The sequence below is a fragment of the Mus musculus genome, chromosome 7, assembly GCF_000001635.26.
Source record: "Mus musculus strain C57BL/6J chromosome 7, GRCm38.p6 C57BL/6J".
Taxonomy (NCBI): domain Eukaryota; kingdom Metazoa; phylum Chordata; class Mammalia; order Rodentia; family Muridae; genus Mus; species Mus musculus.
The window spans coordinates 133,879,208-133,898,921 of NC_000073.6; the positions used below are offsets into that span (position 1 = coordinate 133,879,208).

Genomic DNA, 19,714 nt, shown 5'->3' on the forward strand with positions numbered 1-19,714 from the left:
TCAATCCCAGCCGTAGAAAGGCAGGTAGATTTCTGTGACTTTGAGGCTGCCTGCTCTGCACAGCAAAGGCCCATCTCAAATTAAGGAAAAAAAAAAAAAAAAGAAAAAGAAAAAGAGAAGAAAGAAAAGAAAGTAAACATTTAAAATTATAGTCAGAGACTTGAGAGATGTCTCAGAGGTTAAGAGCATTTGGCTGCTTTTCCAGAGGACATGGGTTTGATTCCTAGCACCCACATGGTGGCTCACAACCATCTGTAACTCAGCTCCAGGGGTTGTGATGCCCTCTCCTGGCCACTGTGGACACTGCATGCACATGGCGCACACATACAAAATCAAAGTAAATCTTTAGAAGAGTTTAAGCACTACAGCTAAGAAGAGCAGTGGAGAGCAGGGCCACCACAAGGAGGAGGTGTTGGTCCCTTCCTGCCCCTCCCCATCCCATTTTTAGCTTTTCCATTTAGCAGATGAGTATGGCAGCGAGCAGTGGGATCTCTCAGGGGACCTCCTAGGTGACTCAGCAATCCCCGCCCTGAACATGGACATGAATTCAGCTTGCTCACCACATGTCTAGGAAATGAGGGAGTCTAGAGAAGTGCACACCTCTCTCTGTCTGCCCAGCAATGCCACAGGAAAGTGGTTGGACTGAGGTAGGTGTCTCTTTGGCAACATAGGTAGATGTTGTAGACACTGGTTCAGGATGGACGCCACTCATGAGAGTCTCCGCTGTGACAGGAAGCCAGAAGGTGGCCTCACTCCTCATCGAGGCTGGGGCTGACGTGAACATCAAGGACAAAGATGGAAAGACGCCTCTCATGGTACACCGTTCTCCCCGGGTCTCAGTTTTTGTTACCACTACACGTGGCTTGAGAATTGAGCAGCTTGTATCTGAGCCCTGGGTTTGCTTATGTAGTATGTCCTAGCCATTAACAAGTGGGGGAGGTCATTACAGTCCCTATATGTTTGAAATGGGGTGTATCATGTTGCTCATGCTGGCCTTCTTGAACTCGCTGGAGGGGAACAAGGCTGGAGGAGAGTGTTCCTCACATCAACTCTTCTGTTTCTAGGTCGCTGTCTTAAATAATCACGAACAGCTAGTTCAGCTACTTCTTGATAAAGGGGCAGATGCAACTGTGAAAAATGAGGTAACATTCACTGGGGTCCTTCGAGAAGAAAGCATGTATGAGAATTTCACACTCTAATCTGTGATCAAATTAAGGAAGTTGTGTTTCCTTCCAGTTTGGCAAAGGTGTCCTAGAAATGGCCAGAGTTTTTGACAGACAGGTGAGGCCTTCCCTCCTGCCTATTAAAACTGATTTTGTAGTTCTTTCAGACTCATAGAACCTGCCAGAACCCTGAAGGACATCTACCTGTTTGTTTCATTTTTTTCTAGAATGTACTTTCCTTACTGGAAGAAAAGAAAAAAAAGATGCCAAGGAAGTCCTCTGTCCACTGAGCAGAGTGCTACTCATCTGAGAGACCGACTTGAGAGAACAGCAAACTGTGACCACCGGGCTGAACACGTGACGTGCAGCATCTCTGAGGACGAGGTGTTTATTTATTTAGTTGAAGATTCACAGTGACTTTTATGTAATGGGCAACTCTTCCCACATTGAAATACATCTTTTTACCTAAGCATGTTCATATGTGGTCTCATCACTGGGCCTCCGTAGAACAGGAATGTTTTCTTGCCCTGTGCCTTTTGCAGTTAGACACAAAACCAAATACTTACGCATTGGTGTTACATAAACGAGAGTGCATGGGTCCCCACCCCTGTCTCCCCTTCCCCTTAGCTGTCCTCGAGATGCTCCAGGCCTCCTGGCACCTTCCACTCATGTGTTTCTTATTATCTCTCCCACCCCACTGCAGGCCAGGCTGCTGTTGCCTCCTGCGGCGGGCGGGGCTCCTCCTAAGCACCCAGGAGTTCCCTCTTAGGCTCTTGGCCTCACATCAAAGCCTAGAATACATATGTGTAGGCTGGCGTGGTTCTGTTTGCAGTGTTTAGTTGAAGGACAGGGCTGCGAGGGCAGGTCCATCGGTTCATGTGTCTGCCCATGCTCACCTCTGTGGTGAAAGGACCCAGGCCCTGGACAGCCTCCCCAGTGATTAGTGTGTTACATTGAGAGTAGATACGATTTTTGAGGCAAATCTTATAGGTTGTAGACAAAAAGGGGTTAAGACACCAAGACTGTCAGTTAAGAGCCCAAAGATAGAAATGTGGGAAGTTTTAGCTGGACCAAGCTTAAACATCAGCAGAAACATGTGCATCTTGTGTTTCCAGGGACAAACTGGTTCATTTAGCCTTCTAATAAAGCAGCTAGAAAAACCCTCACAGGAGTGGACTCTTATTTAAAAACAACAACAACAACAAAAAACCCCAAAAACCAAAATCAAAACTACAAAAACCAAACTAGGGAAGGCCCATGAAAAGGTAACCAAGGTTCAGCATTGGGGAAGCCGCAGAGAAAACAGCCACACACTGACTCAGATGTGGTCAGTCTCCAGCTCTGCCCTGCAGGCTTCACAAAACACCCACCCGGGGACTTGAACTGTGGCCGTATCTCATCCTGTCTGTGGATGTCGCGTGAGCGTGTCACCTTTCCTATAGGGGCGAATCCTCTCGTGCTCTGTTCGAGATCAGCACCCACCTCCCCATCTTCTCTGGGCCTGGTGCAGATGGTACCCACCAGCCCCTGTATGCAAGGAGGGTCCCTCAGATCCTGCTCGTTAGCATAAAGCTTGGTAACACTGGCTACTGTCTTGGGTCTGCAAGCTCAAAGGCTACATGTATTTCCTGTCCCGTTTGTCTAGTGATTAGAAGGCAATTTATAGCCTGTTCACTCTCCCCCTAACCCCAGTAACTCATGCTTCTGTTTTTTGAACTCATTAAATTGCGTGCTTTATTTTTTACAAATTTATTTTTTATGCAAGTTTTTTTTGGTTTTTCTTTTATAGATATTGAGATCACTTCTTATCACCCTTTCATTTGGTAATTTGTCTATTTGAGCCTCTGAATTCCCTCCCTTCCCTGCTCCAGGGACTGCTTTTGTTCTAGTATCATAAGGGTGTTTTTTTTTTACTGGACCTTTGAGTTCACAGACGCAGTGGGGTCGCCTGCTCACCACCTTTGTGGGATCCCTTCAGACGCTCTGAACTGGAGATCAGAGACAGGGCAGAGGGATGGACTTGAACAAGGATAACAGGTCAATGCTTCTAATTCTGGGAGGTTGATAAAGAGCCCACAGTATACATCAATTCCAGAGTTACAGTTGCTGTTCTCTAGGTGGCTGGAGAGTTGCTATATCTCTAGGGCACACATTTTTTTTTTTAAATTATCATTCTTTGATCCTGAGAGGCAGTAGGGCAGAGGTCAGATTCCATGCATTTGGAATACCTGTTTGCCTTGTGTCAATTCAATTTGTCAGTCACCCAGTGACATCACAAAACCTACATGCTCTGTTTTGGGTTAAATGGTAAGGGCAAAGATTTCTTCTCTTTTCTTTTTTTTTTTTCTTTTTTTTGCTGTAATTTTGAATATATACATATATATATATATATATATATATATATATATATATATATATACACACACACATACACTTTCCCCCCTGCAGTTTAATGAAGTTGGATGCTATCTTTAAAACGTGTAAGTATTACATTTAGATTTTCTTTGCTGTGAATCTGATAGTGTTATGATTGAGTACTTTTTGAACTTTTCTATAAATGCTATGAATTTTAAAATTATTCTGATAGGTTATGAATTCACATTGTTCAAAATGGCATCAGGTTCCCCCACTGTCTCACCAGTGCTGTGTACTGAACGGTTTTCTTCCCGCTCCGTTCCCAGGATTCACAGCACACTACCTTGGCCTCTCAACACTTCTCTTCAGTTGCCTGTGCAGTACTCCAAGATGCCTTTACTCTTGTAAGTGAGTGAGCACAAGACTTTCCCCTTAATTTTGTATCAATAACATTCTGGAGAACACACCCAAACTTTATCTGTTTACTGTTTATTGGATATAATACTCTTAACAATGACATTTTCTACTGAACTCGGAGGCTGTGTTTACCTGTAGATTCCCCCATATGAGAAATGCGTACAAAAATAACAGCATGTAACATACAAACATGAAAACAAGCTAACCAAAGCGCTCTCCGTAGACGAAGCCCTGCAGAAAGGCTGTGCCGGTTAACTGAGATGTACTATCAGTCAGAACAGAGCTAAGCAGTCTGTGGCCAGCTCGGGTTGTGCTGTTGGTTGCCACAAATATTCAGATGACTGGCTATCCCAACCACTACCAAGTTGCCCTGACGGGAGGGCTGTTAATTGTGTTTCTAGTCTCATGAGATTTGTGTGCTTTCTGATCACTGCCTTCTGACATAGCAGCACACAGGCCAGTGAGCATAAACCAGCGTCTGATCGGATTATAAGGAAAGCCACGTGACATCGGCTCTATCTCAATTTCAATGTGCTAAATTAAGGGCTAAAATGTTACTTTCTTGGAGAATTTCAGATCACGCAGAACATGATGTATGATATAGAAAGGTAGGCAGGTGGTGGGGCTTTCAACTTGCAGGGGCCAAATCGTTTCCCAGGTTGAAAATGATTCCTGAGTGTTAGGGCCTCCTGGTGATCTCTGTCCATACTGAGCATCCTAAGAATTCCACACTCAACATTTTCCCTTCCTAGTTTCTCTTATAGGAGAAAAGCTTGCAGTGTTTTGATAATAAACTTACTACTACTCCTAATGTAAGCGTGTGTGCGTGAATGGAAGTATTTATGTTTATATGTCTGTACTCCACAAAAGGCATGGAAATGGTACATTCATATGTGTGCCCATGTCTCCTGCAAGGAGTCCCCCCTGCCCAGTGGATCTGAGCATGGGGCTCACAGCTCCCAGAGCATGACTTAACTCATCAGAGTTTCAAAGCAATAGGTGCCATTGGGAAATTCAGGTTGCATCAAAAGCATTTTGTAATTAGTGCTAACTTGATTTTCTATGGCCATCTTCACCTTGTAATTAGAACAAGGCGGTGGGAGGGAGGTCACTGTGGTTGATATGCTGTGGGATAGATTCAAGGTGTGTGTGTGTGTGTGTGCTGGAGGTTGCTCTGTGCTATGGTCCTGGTGAAGGTTGGACTATACTGTTTAGGTGACCCTTGAAGGTTAGCAGTTACCACATTGGCTTGAAGTAGTAACAAAGGTAGAGAGTTGGCTCTCTTGGATGACAGAGGTTTTGTCATGGGTCTGGTCAGAGTAAGGCACTTGTGATTGGCAGGAGAGGAAGGCAAATCGGTACCTGTGTTTTTCTGTGTCCTTGGTGTAATGGAGCCACTGCCGAGTTGTGTAAAGGAACTAGGAGTGTAGAGAGAGGACCTAGGTTCCAGTATGAGTGGAAAGAAAAGAAAAAAAATGGCCTCTGTGACACCCTCTTCTACTTGTCATAGTGTTTAAAAACCAGTTCTTGGGACTGCTGGGAGTATTGGTGTTTCTTAGTCTGGGTCATTTGTGTATGGCTTAGGCCGTCTGAAAACTGAGAGGGAGGATCTATAGACAGTGTCCTCTGGCTGGGGCCTGACAGAAGGGAATTAAAACACAAAGCGGGCCTCAGAGGAAAGAGCTGCAAGTGGCTGGGCGCCCTACTGCCCAGCCATCGTCCTCCTGGTTGTCGGGGTGCTTCTGGCTCAGAGTGCTCAGTAAACATCTGCTGAGAGGCAGGAGGACTCTTAGGCCTTCTTGTTGGCCCAGCTCCAGCCTCTTTGTAGCACCATGGGGATCACAGGCTCCTGAGAACATTCACACAGATCAGGGTTTGGCAGTTCTTCGAGAGTGCATTGATGGCTTGTATTGATTTGTTGGAGAACAATGACCCATAGCTTCAGCCTGAGAGTTCCTAATAAAGTTAAGAAGGCATAAAAATGTCTCCTCAGAGACCAGTCAGGAGGATTTCTTCCCGTAGAATTTAATTTGTTGCTTGTGTGGTTTCTGTGATGTCATCCCATATGTGTAACCTGGAAACACTCACACAGAGCGCAAACTCGGCATGCATATTTTGAAATGGAAAACTGCATTGTTGCTCTCTGTGTGCTGGGAAAACAGACTCAGGACTATTGTAGGTCTGAGACCAGCTTTTAAGGGGCATGCCTGCAAGGTTCGCCTCCCACTTGCCTGTGAAGTGGGGTCACATAACCTATAACTATTCCTCAGTGCAGGAACAAAAGGAGGACGTCCAGCCACGCCACCTGGCAAGGCTCTTGACCGACTGGACTTTCTCAGGGATGGTCTCCCATGACTCAACCAACTTTAGTCATACCTCTAGTATGTATAAGCATGAGATGGACTGCAAATGAACTGTATTAGTTTTGACGTCTTGTCATTTGAAGGATGGAGAAAGGGAGAGAGAAACTACCCTCTGTCAAAGAACCCTCATGCTGGCTATTGGGTCCCAATTTTGTTAAAATTGAAGTTACTGCTAAATATGCTTTAATTGACAACTACTGTATCTTAGAGGAATTCCTTTAGTAACACTGTCTGTCCTGTAAGGGAATTTCAGGATTAAATATGTTCTTATTCAGAAATGAATGCATGGCTCTGTAAAAGCAAGCAGCCAGCACTGCACAGCTGGTAAGGCACCATCGGCATCCTTAGTGGACACTGGGGAGATGGCAGAAGATCATGGCTCCAACTTCCTCTAAACCACACTCTCTCTGCACCCCCCCCAAACCAAAGCTCTTCTGTTGTCTTTGTGTGTTTCTAGCCTCCCCATCACTCCCACCTGGAGGAGGAGCTCATACGCTTCAGCTGAGGCTTTGTGTGTCTCACAAGACAACGCCCACACAACTCTATAAGTCTTTACAGTTGTGGATGTTTGGCCTTAATACAACTACTGAATGACATATCAGTTACAGAAATTTTGTATGCATCTCAGTGGCAGCAATATTGTCTCTGTGCCACAAAAAGAGGCATGTCATAAGAGTTATTCTTTTATGCATCTGTGACGTGGATTTATTTACCCAGTCATGAAGACCATGCTTCCCAATGCTGGATACAGTTTTGGATTCTAGAAAGCAAACCAAATTCCTTATCTGTATTTTCCCTTCTGCTTCAAGGCACAGGCCAGCCATTAATGTTAGTTACCCTTCCAAAGAAGCCTTGATCTTAAAGCAGTCAGACGAGGTAGAGGACTGCTGTCATTTACCTTCTGTCGTGAAAGCTAGTCATCCTACGCCCCATCTGGAGGCAGGGAAGGCCTCTGGCATTACATTATTATTTTTTAAATATATATCTTTCATGCCATTGGGTTGAGGCACCTTGAAGATTTGCTTCTGAAGGTAGCTTCCCAGTCACATACTGAAAGAGCAGAGGGAAAGAGTTGCCTGGCTGAGGTTGCCTTTCGTGAGCAACTCAGTATTCGGAAACGGATTGCCTTGCTGTCTTAGTCATTGATAGGTATGTTCAGAATGTGAGGAAGACCGAGTCTCTCTATGCTGAAGAAATTAGGATGCCTTGAAGAGAACACACAGGTAACTTTGGGTGCTTTGTCCAATGGCTACTAATAAGGATACCAGACTCAGGCTGTGCCATGAGAAGAGCATTCCACGTGGTTATAGCTTTTGCAAGCATATGGATTCTGCCTAATTTTTAATAAGTCGAGCCTTGCAGTAAAAAGGAGATTTCTATCTCCAGAGTTGATCGACTAGATCTGGTTACTAGTTCACATCTGAAAATAGTTATGGTTCCATAGAAAGCCTCCTCTATCTGTCAGAACACAGGGTCATTGTATTACAGTCCAGAAGACAATGTGGTAATTTGCTTAGCTCTAAATGGGCAGGAGACGGAGGTCTGCAGTGCCCAGGCAGTGGCTTTCTTGTAGAAACACCACTGTTCCCGATGTAAACAACATGCCATGCCAGCTAGCACTCTGCAAAGGGCAGCCAGAGAGAAGCCCCTGCCAGCTCTCAAAGCAGAGCCTTGTGCAGCACCTCAGCCGTCCTTGCTTCCTAGAGGTGCTCATGGCTGCTCAGCTCAAGGTCAGATGTTTGCCCAGATTAGGATTCCAGTCTCCATCCTGGTATAACCACACCCCAAACCTTCTTTTCAGTACCCCAGGTTCTCTCCAAAGCTGCTGGCTAGAAAGCAGATCCTACTTGTTGTCTGAGAGCTTCAGGGTGCAGGACCTGAAGGCCATTAGCATGCAGTGGCCCAAGACCTTCCTGAAGGCCCTGGCTACAACCCAAGATAGGGATACCAAAATATAAAAGATAAAATGAAAGCAAACAAAGAAAACCCATGCCAGGTTCTCCCTGGGGTGTCCTGAGCTGTGTGTCTGGTACCATAACAGCCTTGGGAAGGTGGGGAGCTATTTTCCGATAAGGCCTTGAATAGAAAGTAAACATCTCATCTTAGGTCCCATCAAGCAGGGTATTTCAAGTCCTCCAGAAAAACAAAAGCACGAGGAGCCTTCCTTCTGTAGAAAAGCCCTGTGATGGTACAAATGCCTGCTACGGCGCCCTGCGCAGTAATAGACACTCTGCATAAATTAATAACTTACAAGTTCCTGAGCAAGTACACAAAGCACCACAGCACAGCACCGATGGCAGTGGCTCCAGGGTCTGGAGAGAATGGTGTTTTAAACACTTTAGAAACTCGGAAAGTTGGTACAACAACAACTCCAATGGAGCTGAAGATAGTGCAAACTTCTGTCTTCACTGTTGAGGACCGGTCTGGGCTGGCTTCTCACTTGATATAGGCATTGTGGGAAGGTCTGGGTACTTGATGCTTAGGGGCAGGTCTGGATGGAGAGAGCAAGCCAGAGAGGGGAAAACAAAACTGCAGTTAGACTTCAGAAGCCATTCTGTAGACAAGTTCCAAGGCCTGACCTTGGAAGAAGGCAGCTCCTGCACACTGGTGTGTCTCCCAGCTTAGAGCCCACAGATCCCCACCTGAGATTGGAGGCCAGGTTAGCTCCTGGGGTGGGGGTGGATGCTGATCTTATGAAGGACCTTGCTGCAGAACTCCCAGTGACCTCCCACAATACTACTACCCCTCTCTGGAACTATGCCTCCCATCCATGAGTTGATTCTAGAACAGCACCATTCAACAGAAAAAAAATGGATATGAATAGCTCAGGTAGTTCTAAGTTTTTAAGATTTATTTATCGGGATGTCTCTGTACATGAGTGCAGATGCCAGTGGGGGCCAGAAGTGGGCGTTTCTGACCCCTCTGGAGCCAGAGTTACAGATAGTTTGTGAGTGACCCAAAGTGAGTGCTGGACACGGAACTCCGGTCCCTCTAGAAGAGCAAGCAAGTGCTCCTACGCGCCGAGCCATCTCTCCAGTCTCAGATTCGGTGTTTCTCACAGCCACATGATCTAGGTGAACTCAGTTTTATCACTACATTTCACTTAGCCCTTTTCAGCATCTAGGTATACAATCTGCATAAAGTGCTGAGGGCATCAACAGGGGCGGAGTCAAGTGTTCAAAACCTGGCTCGAGTTTATTCACACTTTTGTATACTTCTATTTTATTTTTAACCAGCTCTGACATGCCTAGTGGCTACAGGATCACACTGCACAACTCGAGAGATGGGGAGCCAGGCTGACATCAGCAGAGGTTAAGACAGGGTGCCCACTTGGAGGCATTATGAAAAGGAGTGCTCCCCTGCCTGCCCCATTACGTCCATGTGGTGTTTTAATCTAGTAGAATATCAAAAGTAACTGAAATGCTATGCAAAATATTTTCCTGCATTTCTACAGTGGTGAACTAGACTGTTCTCCTAACCCTTTGACCAGCATTATCTCTGAGATTTATGAGGTAGTCATTTCTTTCCTAGGCCAACATTCTTCCCACGAGCCATCATCACTCATTGACGTGTGCCTTCCCCTGCAGAGAGAGGAGTTGCTGAGCATGTCTCCTGGCCAACAGTCAGTACCTTTGGTTCTCTGGTGCTCAAAGAGCTCACAGCCTGCTAAAGGGCACGCAAGTCAGGCAGGTAGGCTGTGGGTTAAACAGTCTGCGACCCAGGCACGGTGTCTCACACCTATGATCCCAATGCAAAGGAGAGGGAAGGATCAGGAGGTTCAGGTCAGCCTGGGCTACTAGGGAGACCAAGGCTCGGGGTGTGCAGCACTTGTCCAGCATGTTCTAACCTAAGAACTGAGGACAGCAAAGCAACAAAAAGCCCACAAGGGAATAATTTCACTAAGAAAGAGGTTGAGCTGCAGCCTTGGCTGATTTCCATGTTGTCAACACTCCCAGCTACACCAGCAAATGTGGGAGATGCGCGAGCACCCAGCATGCCATGGTTTCCACTACAGAGATACCTGATGCGGGAAGCCTCAGCAGCAAGTATCTCGGAGCAGTGTTTTGAGTTCCTATTACCCTTTTCTAAAATGCAACTTGACGTGCTTTGATATTTAACATTGGCTAAGTTGCAAAGGCACGAGCCAGCTTCAGTTATGGCTGTGGGTAACCTCTCCCCATGTAAGTCGAGTTTGGCCGGCATCCGCCTCGTCCCCTGTGGGAGAGGGTGGAGATGCTTGCAGCTGGAGATAGCCTGCACGGGTTACTCAGCGGTAGAGAAGCCCCTGGGGCTCCAGCTACTGAGCAGCTGCTTAGCCCTCGTTTCTCTATGCTCTCCCACCCTGAGCTAGTGTCCCAGGCATGGACTAGGCAGAGAAGGTCTTGGTGAGGGTGGTAGAGGTCCAACCTTCAAACAGATACAATATCTTGTTTAGTGCCTGCTGGAGACCAGGCTGGGCCCTTGTCAGCAGCTTTCCTGGGTCATCTCATCCTGCTGTGATCTTGGTAAGTGAGCCATTGCACAGCTATAGTTTGCAGTGAAGGCTTCCTGGTTATTTCTACACTCATCTCCCATCATTGTCATGTCAGGGCAGGTAGGAAGCATGGCTCAACACCTGATAACCAGTATGGTTAGTCCAGCTACCCTATACCATTAGATGATACCCACCTGATGGGGGCTGGGCGGTGCCCAGGTTCCTGCTGCCCTGGGGTCCTCACCAAGGCACTAGTGAGCCGAGAAGTCCTGCTCAGTGGATCAGCAGGCAGAGGCTTCTGAGGAGGACTGGGTTTTCGAATGCCCTGCAACAGACAATAGGTCACATGTGACTCAGCTCTGTGTCCAGAAGACTTCTGGAAGGCAGTGCACGCTACTATACAACCCTGGTTTCATCTTGGGTATATAACCTGCCTACAGTATAAGGTAGGGCCTATCTTTAGCGTTCTTGGAAACTTTTCTGTAACACTGAAAAGAATCACATAGGTACATTCAAATGTGGGTCATCTGACCCCACAGGTCTTAAGGGTACAGTGGACAATCTGGTTCTCTCCCAGTGTCCATATGGGGTGGATATAATTCTACCCATGGCTTCAGAAAATTTCCAGTTTCTTTCTTTTTTTTTTTTCTTTTTGTTTGCTTTTTGTTTTGTTTTGGTTTTTGGTTTTTTTCGAGACAGGGTTTCTCTGTGTAGCCCTGGCTGTCCTGGCACTCACTCTGTAGACCAGGCTGACCTCAAACTCAGAAATCCACCTGCCTCTGCCTCCTGAGTGCTGGGATTAAAGGCATGTGCCACCAATGCCCGGCTTAAATTTCCAGTTTCTAAATACTGGTACAGTTGTGGATGCATAGGACCCACAAGAGAGCTGTCCTCCTCTTGGTTTAAAGATCTGGAAAGAGAGAGAGAGTTAGATTGCTTTGCAGAATGTCCTGTAGCTTTCCCACCAGAGCGCTTGTTAGAATTTGTGGGAAGGAACCGTGCAGTGGCTCACAGGACAGGTAAAGATCTGTGAGGATATAACGAGTGATGTAGTGGCCACTGGCCACAGGGGCAGAGTGAGAATTTGGGGGGTATTCTACATTGAGTTACACCCAAAGGCCACTGATCTGGGACTCACACAAGTCTACCTGTCTGGAAAATGGAGTAAGCTATTTTAAATAAAAGAGCACATAAAATATTACCAGCACAGATAATTATTATACCAGCAGTTACTCATGTGTCAGCTTTAAATGCTTAATGGAAATATGAGAAACCCCAAGCCCTCGCGGGGTACCTTCCTAGCTGTCCCTGGAGAGAACCAGTCTGTAAGTATTGTACATACTGTCCTGGGGCCCATGATAGGTCACCTGGTCAGCACGTGAGCTGATGCACATTCATGACCAGGCAGGGTGACGCACACCTGTAGTGTCAGCCATTGGGATCATACCGCAAAACACATCTGAAGAGTTACACAAGACCTGCACTGTCTTAGGACTAGGCAGACCACATGTCCAGTAACACTCAAATGTCACTCCAAACCCTCGTGATGTTTTCACAGTGCTTGTACTAAGATCATGTCTCCTGAGCCACAGAGTGCAGCTCAGAGGTTGCAACACCAGATTCACCGTCCGTCAGCTCCCTGCAAAGCTAAGGGGCCACTACTGAAGTCGATTAAACCACAGCTACGTGGAAGAGGTACCAAGAACGAACAACAGACAGATTGGGCTCAGAGAGAGAGAGAGCCACTGGACAGGGCACAGAGAGACAGGTGACATGTCTGCATCAGATTTCATCAAAGGAAACACAAGAAGGCTCTAGAATATAGACACACCAGCGATACACACTCAGGCCTTGAGCTTTTGAGCTTGTGAGCATGTACAGAGATGATAACAGGCCTTCTCAACCCTGCAACCCCCACCAGGGGTAGAACGAGGACTGACACAGAAAAGCTCTTGCCCAGAGCCTGGCATGCAGTCACCACGAATAAGAGTTGCTAGCTCTGATTGACAAGGAGCCCTGAGTAGTGAAGGTCACACACAAATCAAGTGCCATTTCTCATCATAGAACAAAAAAACTATGAGCACAATATCCATGTGTAATGTAAAAATGAAAGCACACACTCAGCACGTGGAGACTCAGCTTATGTAACTGTTCCTCACAAAGCAATACTAATTTTACTGTTAAATATGACTAAGTGTCCAGTTCCTGCAGTAAAGATAACACCAGGGTTTTGTTGCTGTGCAGACGAAAAGGCAAGGTCTATGACACAGTCTGTCTTAATGCATCTGGATTTATCCTGGAACATAGAAGATAATCATGGTTTGCCTGAGATATTCCTGCTCATCACGTTCTCTCAGATGGCTCTCAGCTTTGGGGACAAATGGCATTCTCACCCCAGTGATAAATCTCCAAACATCCAAGATGCTGATGGAAGTACTCAAGCCCTGAGAACAGCAAACGTCCTCCCGTCTGTCATCTGTTACCATGGTCAGGACATGGAATAGGTGGTTGCATATGAGGTGTGGCTTTGGCAAAATGTAGCCTCCTCTGTAGGAGCTAACAAAGGAGCTTCTTCTATTGGCATGTTTTTCTTTAGTCTGCTTGCTTATTTATTTATTTATAGGAGGATCAAATTTGCATTTTATTTTTTTCCAAACCTCAGTTTTTTATTAGATATTTTCTTTATTTACATTTCAAATACTATCCCGAAAACCCCCTATACCCTCCCCCTCCCCGCCTTGTCTCCCAACCCACCCACTCCTGCTTCCTGGCCCTGGCATTCCCCTGTACTGGGGCATATAATCTTTGCAAGACCAAGGGCCTCTTCTCCCATTGATGGCCAACGAGACCAGACTCTGCTACATATTTAACTAGAGACACAAGCTCTGGGGGGTACTGGTTAGTTCATATTGTTCCTCCTATAGGGTTGCAGAGCCCTTTAGATCCTTGGGTACTTTCTCTAGCTCCTTCATTGGGGGCCCTGTGTTCCATCCAATAGATGACTGTGAGCATCCATTTCTGTATTTGCCAGCACTGGTATAGCCTTAGAAGAGACAGCTATATCAGGGTCCTGTCAGCAAAATCTTGCTGGTATATGCAACAGTGTCTTGGTTTGGTGGTTGTTTATGGGATGGATCACCAGGTGGAGCAGTCTCTGGATGGTCCTTCCTTCCATCTTAGCTCTGAACTTTGTAACTCCTTCCATGGGTATTTTGTTCCCCATTCTTAGAAGGAACGAAGTATCCCCACTTTGGTCTCCCTTCTCCTTGAGTTTCATGTGTTTTGCAAATTGTATCTTGGGTATTCTAAGTTTTTGGGCTAATATCCACTTATCAGTGAGTGCATATCATGTGTGTTCTTTTGCAATTGGGTTACCTCACTCAGGATGATATCCTCCAGCTCCATCCATTTGCCTAAGAATTTCATAAATTCATTGTATTTAATAGCTGAGTAGCACGCTATTGTGTAAATGTACCACATTTTCTATATCCATTCCTCTGTTGAGGGACATCTGGGTTCTTTCCAGATTCTGGCTATTATCAATAAGGCTGCTATGAACATAGTGAAGCATGTGTCCTTATTACAAGTTGGAACATCTGAGTATATGCCCAGGAGAGGTGTTGCTGTATCTTCCGGTAGTACTATGTCCAATTTTCTGAGGAACCACCAGACTGATTTCCAGAGTGGTTGTACCAGCTTGCAATCCCACCAGCAATGGAGGAGTGTTCCTCTTTCTCCACATCCTTGCCAGCATCTGCTGTCTCTTGAGTTTTTGATCTTAGCCATTCTGACTGGTGTGAGGTGGAATCTCAGGGTTGTTTTGATTTGCATTTCCCTGATGATTAAGGATGTTGAACATTTTTTCAGGTGCTTCTCAGCCCTTCGGTATTCCTCAGGTGAGAATTCTTTGTTTAGCTCCGTACCCCATTTTTTAATAGGGTTATTTGATTTTCTGGAGTCCAGCTTTTTGACTTCTTTGTATATATTGGATACTAGTCCCCTATGAGATTCAGGATTGGTAAAGATCCTTTCCCAATCTGTTGGTGGCATTTTTGTCTTATTGACAGTGTCTTTTACCTTACAGACGTTTTGCAATTTTATGAGGTCCCATTTGTCGATTCTTGATCTTACAGCACAAGCCATTGCTGTTCTATTCAGGAATTTTTCCACTGTGCCCATATCTTCGAGGCTTTTCCCCACTTTCTCCTCTATAAGTTTCAGTGTTTCTGGTTTTAAGTGGAGTTCTTTGATCCACTTAGACTTGAGCTTTGTACAAGGAGATAAGAATGAATCAATTTGCATTCTTCTACATGATAACTGCCAGTTGTGCCAGCACCATTTGTTGAAAATGCTGTCTTTTTCCACTGGATGATTTTAGCTCTTTTGTCAACGATCAAGTGACTATAGGTGTGTGGGTTCATTTCTGGGTCTTCCATTCTGTTCCATTGATCTACCTGTCTGTCGCTGTATCAGTACCATGCAGTTTTTATCATAATTGCTGTGTAGTACAGCTTGAGGTCAGGCATGCTGATTCTGCCAGAGTTTCTTTTATTGTTGAGAATAGTTTTTGCTATCCAAGGTTTTTTGTTATTTCAGATGAATTTGAAAATTGCCCTTTCTAACTCAGTGAAGAATTAAGTTGGAATTTTGATGGGGATGGCATTGAATCTGTAGATTGCTTTTGGCAAGATAGCCATTTTTACTATAGTAATCCTGCCAATCCATGAGCATGGGAGATCTTTCCATCTTCTGAGGTCTTCCTCAATTTCTTTCTTCAGAGACTTGAAGTTCTTATCATACAGATCTTTCACTTCCCTAGTTAGAGTCACATCAAGGTTTTTTATATTATTTGTGACTATTGTGAAAGGTGTTGTTTCCCTAATTTCTTTCTCAGTCTGTTTATCCTTTGTGTAGAGAAAGGCCACTGATTTGTTTGAGTTGCTTTTCTATCCAGCTACTTCACCAAACCTGTTTATCAGGTTTAGGAGTTCTCTGATGGAATTTTTAGGGTCACTTATATATACTGTCATATCATCTGCAAATAGTGATATTTAGACTTCTTCCTTTCCAATTTGTATCCCCTTGATCTCCTTTTGTTGTCTAATTACTCTGGCTAGGACTTCAAGTACTATATTGAATAGGTAGGGAGAAAGTGTGCAGCCTTGTCTAGTCCCTGATTTTAGGGGGATTGCTTCAAATTTCTCTCCATTTAGTTTGATGTTGGCTACTGGTTTGCTGTCTATTGCTTTTATTATGTTCAGGTGCAAGCCTTGAATTCCTGATCTTTCCAAGACTTTTATCATGAATGGGTATTGGATTTTGTCAAATGCTTTCTCAGCATCTAATGAGATGATCATGTGGTTTTTGTCTTTGAGTTTGTTTATATAGTAGATTACATTGATGGATTTCCGTATAGTAAACCATCCCTGCATCCCTGGGTTGAAACCTACTTGATTATGATGGATGATTGTTTTGATGTGGTCTTGGGATTTGGTCTGCGAGGATTTTATTGAGTATTTTTGCATTGATATTCATAAGGGAAATTGGTCTGAAGTTCTCTTTCTTTGTTGGGTCTTTATGTGGTTTAGGTATCAGAGTAATTGTGGCTTCATAGAATGAATTGGGTAGAGTACCTTCTGTTTCTATTTTGTGGAATAGTTTGAGGAGAGTTGGAATTAGGTCTTCTTTGAAGGTCTGATAGAACGCTGCATTAAACCCATCTGGTCCTGGGCTTTTTTTGGTTGGGAGACTATTAATGACTGCTTCTATTTCTTTAGGGGATATGGGGCTGTTTAGATTGTTAATCTGATCCTGATTTAACTTTGATACTGAGTCTCTGTCTAGAAAATTGTACATTTTGTCCAGGTTTTTCAGTTTTGTTGAGTATAGCCTTTTGTAGTAGGATCTGATGATGCTTTGGATTTCCTCATGTTCTGTTGTTATGTCTCCTTTTTCATTTCCGATTTGTTAATTACCATACTGTCCCTGTGCCCTCTAGTTCATCTGTCTAAGGGTTTATCTATCTTGTTGATTTTTTCCTGGTTTGGTTGATTCTTTGTATAGTTCTTTTTGTTTGTACTTGGTTGATTTCAGCCCTGAGTTTGATTATTTCCTGCCATCTACTCCTCTTGGGTGAATTTGCTTCCTTTTTTTCTAGAGCATTTAGGTGTGCTGTCAAGCTGCTAGTGTGTGCTCTCTCTAGTTTCTTTTTGGTGGCACTCAGAGCTATGAGTTTTCCTCTTAGGACTACTTTCATTGTGTCCCATAAGTTGGGGTATGTTGTGGCTTCATTTTCATTAAGCTCTAAGAAGTCTTTAATTTCTTTATTTCTTTCTTGACTAAGTTATCATTGAGTAGAGTGTTGTTCAGCTTCCACATCAACGTTGACTTTCTGATAGGATGCATGGGATAATTTCAATATTTTTGTATCTGTTGAAGCCTGTTTTGTGACCGATTATATGGTCAGTTTTGGAGAAAGTACCATGAGGTGCTGAGAAGAAGGTATATCCTTTTGTTTTAGGATAAAATGTTCTATAGATATCTGTTAAATCCATTTGTTTCATAACTTCTGTTAGTTTCACTGTGTCTCTGTTTAGTTGCTGTTTCCAGGATCTGTCCATTGATGAGAGTGAGGTGTTAAAGTCTCCCACTCTTATTGTGTGAGGTGCAATGTGTGCTTTGAGCTTTACTAAAGTTTCTTTAATGAATGTGGCTGCCCTTGCATTTGGAGCATAGATATTCAGAATTGAGAGTTCCTCTTGGAAGATTTTACCTTTGATGAGTATGAAGTGCCACTCCTTGTCTTTTTTGATAACTTTGGTTTGGAAGTCGATTTTATTCGATATTAGAATGGCTACTCCAGCTTGTTTCTTTGGACTGTTTGCTTGGTAAATTGTTTTCCAGTCTTTTACTTTGAGGTAGTGTCTGTCTTTGTCCCTGAGGTGAGTTTCTTATATGCAGCAAAATGTTGAGTCCTGTTTATGTAGCCAGTTTTAATAGTCTATGTCTTTTTATTGGGGAATTGAGTCCATTGATATTAAGAGATATTAAGAAAAAGTAATTGTTACTTCCTGTTTTTTGTTTTTGTTAGAGTTGGGATTCTGTTCTTGGGGCTATTTTCTTTTAAGTTTGTTGAAGAATTACTTTCTTGCTTTTCCTAGGGCATCATTTCCCTCCTTGTGTTGGAGTTTTCTCTTTATTATCCGTTGAAGGGCTGGTTTCGTGGAAATATATTGTGTGAATTTGGTTTTGTCGTGGAAAACGTTGCTTTCTCCATCTATGGTAATTGAGAGTTTTGCTGGGTATAGTAGCCTGGGCTGGCATTTGTGTTCTCTTAGGGTCTGTATAACATCTGTCCAGGATCTTCTGGCTTTCATAGTCTCTGGTGAGAAGTCTGGTATAATTCTAATAGGCCTGCCTTTATATGTTACTTGACCCTTTTCCCTTAGTGCTTTTAATATTCTATCTTTATTTAGTGCATTTTTTGTTCTGATTGTGTCAGGAGGCATTTCTTTTCTGTTCCAGTCTACTTGGAGTTCTGTAGGCTTCTTGTATGTTCATGGGCATCTCTTTCTTTAGGTTAGGAAAGGTTTTTTTTTTTTTTTTTTTTTTTTGGTTTTTTGAGATAGGGTTTCTCTGTGTAGCCCTGGCTGTCCTGGAACTCACTTTGTAGACCAGGCTGGCCTTGAACTCAGAAATCTGCCTGCCTCTGCCTGGGATTAAAGGCGTGCACCACCACACCCGGCTAGGAAAGTTTTCTTCTATAATTTTGTTGAAGATATTTATTGGCCCTTTAAGTTGAAAGTCTTCATTCTCATCTATACCTATTATCCTTAGGTTTGGTCTTCTCTTTGTGTCCTGGATTTCCTGGATGTTTTGAGTTAGGATCATTTTGGATTTTGCATTTTCTTTGATTGTTGTGTCCATGTTCTCTATGGAATCTTCTGCACCTGAGATTCTCTCTTTCATCTCTTGTATTCTGTTGCTGATGCTCGCATCTATGGTTCCTGATTCCTTTCCTAGGATTTCTATCTCCAGAGTTGTCTCCCTTTGTGATTTCTTTATTGTTTCTACTTCCATTTTTAGGTCCTGGATGGTTTTGTTCAATTCTTTCACCCATTTGATAGTGCTTTCCTGTAACTCTTTAAGGGATTTTTGTGTTTCCTCTTTAAGGGCTTCTAGATGTTTGCCTGTGTTCTTCTGTTTTCTTTAAGGGAGTTATTTATTTCCTTCTTAAAGTCCTCCATCATCATCATGAGAAGTGACTTTAGATCCATATCTTGTTTTTCTGGTGTGATGCTGTATCTAGGACTTACTATGGCGGGAGAGTTTGGTTCTGATGATGCTGAGTAACCTTGGTTTCTGTTGCTTCTGTTCTTATGCTTGCCTCCTGCTATCTGATTATCTCATTGCTTGCTGCCCTCAATATATCTGACTGGAGCCTGTCCTTCCTATAATCCCGGTTGATTCAGGACTCCCCAGAGTCCAGCTGTCTCTCTGATCCTATGATTCTGGGATCCTGTGAACCTGAGATTCTTTCTGGGTGTGTCAGAGTTCTTGGCAGTCAAGCTTCCTCTGAGACCCTGAGATCCTGGTGATCCTGGGATCCTGAATTCCTAAGATTTTGGGCATGTTACAGTGCCTTGAAGTAGTGTCTCTGGGGACCATGGGGCTACCTGGTGTGTTCCAAACCAAGGTATACCAGCACCAGTCAGAAGGAACCCAAGCTGCTGGTCAGGAAGAGCTCCTGTGGCCTTGCTCCTGCTGTCACAGGCCTGTCACGATTGGTTTGGAACAGATATTGTATTCCACTCACCAGTGATCCTAAGATCCTGGGCATGCTAGGGCACCTGCAGTGTGGAGAATCCTCTGGGGACCTTGGGACTATCCGCTGAATTTGCACCCAATGTGGCCTGGAGCTGGCGCTGATCAGAAGGCCAAAC

At 44.2% G+C, this 19,714-nt stretch overlaps 2 protein-coding genes across 3 annotated transcripts in view; one reads left to right on the forward strand and one right to left on the reverse strand.

Moving 5' to 3' along the window:
• Fank1 (fibronectin type 3 and ankyrin repeat domains 1) overlaps positions 1 to 2,329 on the forward strand; it is a 104,701-nt gene extending 102,372 nt beyond the window's left edge. Inside the window, exons 7-10 of one of the 2 annotated variants that reach the window (XM_006508120.3) lie at positions 672 to 815; positions 1,065 to 1,142; positions 1,237 to 1,281; positions 1,391 to 2,329. In XM_006508120.3, the coding sequence (XP_006508183.1) occupies positions 672 to 815; positions 1,065 to 1,142; positions 1,237 to 1,281; positions 1,391 to 1,453 (330 nt within the window). In that variant the 3' untranslated portion in view covers positions 1,454 to 2,329. The remainder of the gene's footprint in view (positions 1 to 671; positions 816 to 1,064; positions 1,143 to 1,236; positions 1,282 to 1,390) is intronic. The other variant, NM_025850.2, reaches the window with a different exon arrangement.
• A 1,662-nt stretch (positions 2,330 to 3,991) lies between these two features.
• The window catches only part of Adam12 (a disintegrin and metallopeptidase domain 12 (meltrin alpha)), a 341,899-nt gene continuing 326,176 nt past the window's right edge, over positions 3,992 to 19,714 (reverse strand). The window contains exons 22-23 of the mRNA NM_007400.2: positions 10,967 to 11,097; positions 3,992 to 8,789 (exon numbers count right to left, since the gene is read on the reverse strand). Of these exons, the coding sequence (NP_031426.2) occupies positions 8,735 to 8,789; positions 10,967 to 11,097 (186 nt within the window). The 3' untranslated portion in view covers positions 3,992 to 8,734. The remainder of the gene's footprint in view (positions 8,790 to 10,966; positions 11,098 to 19,714) is intronic.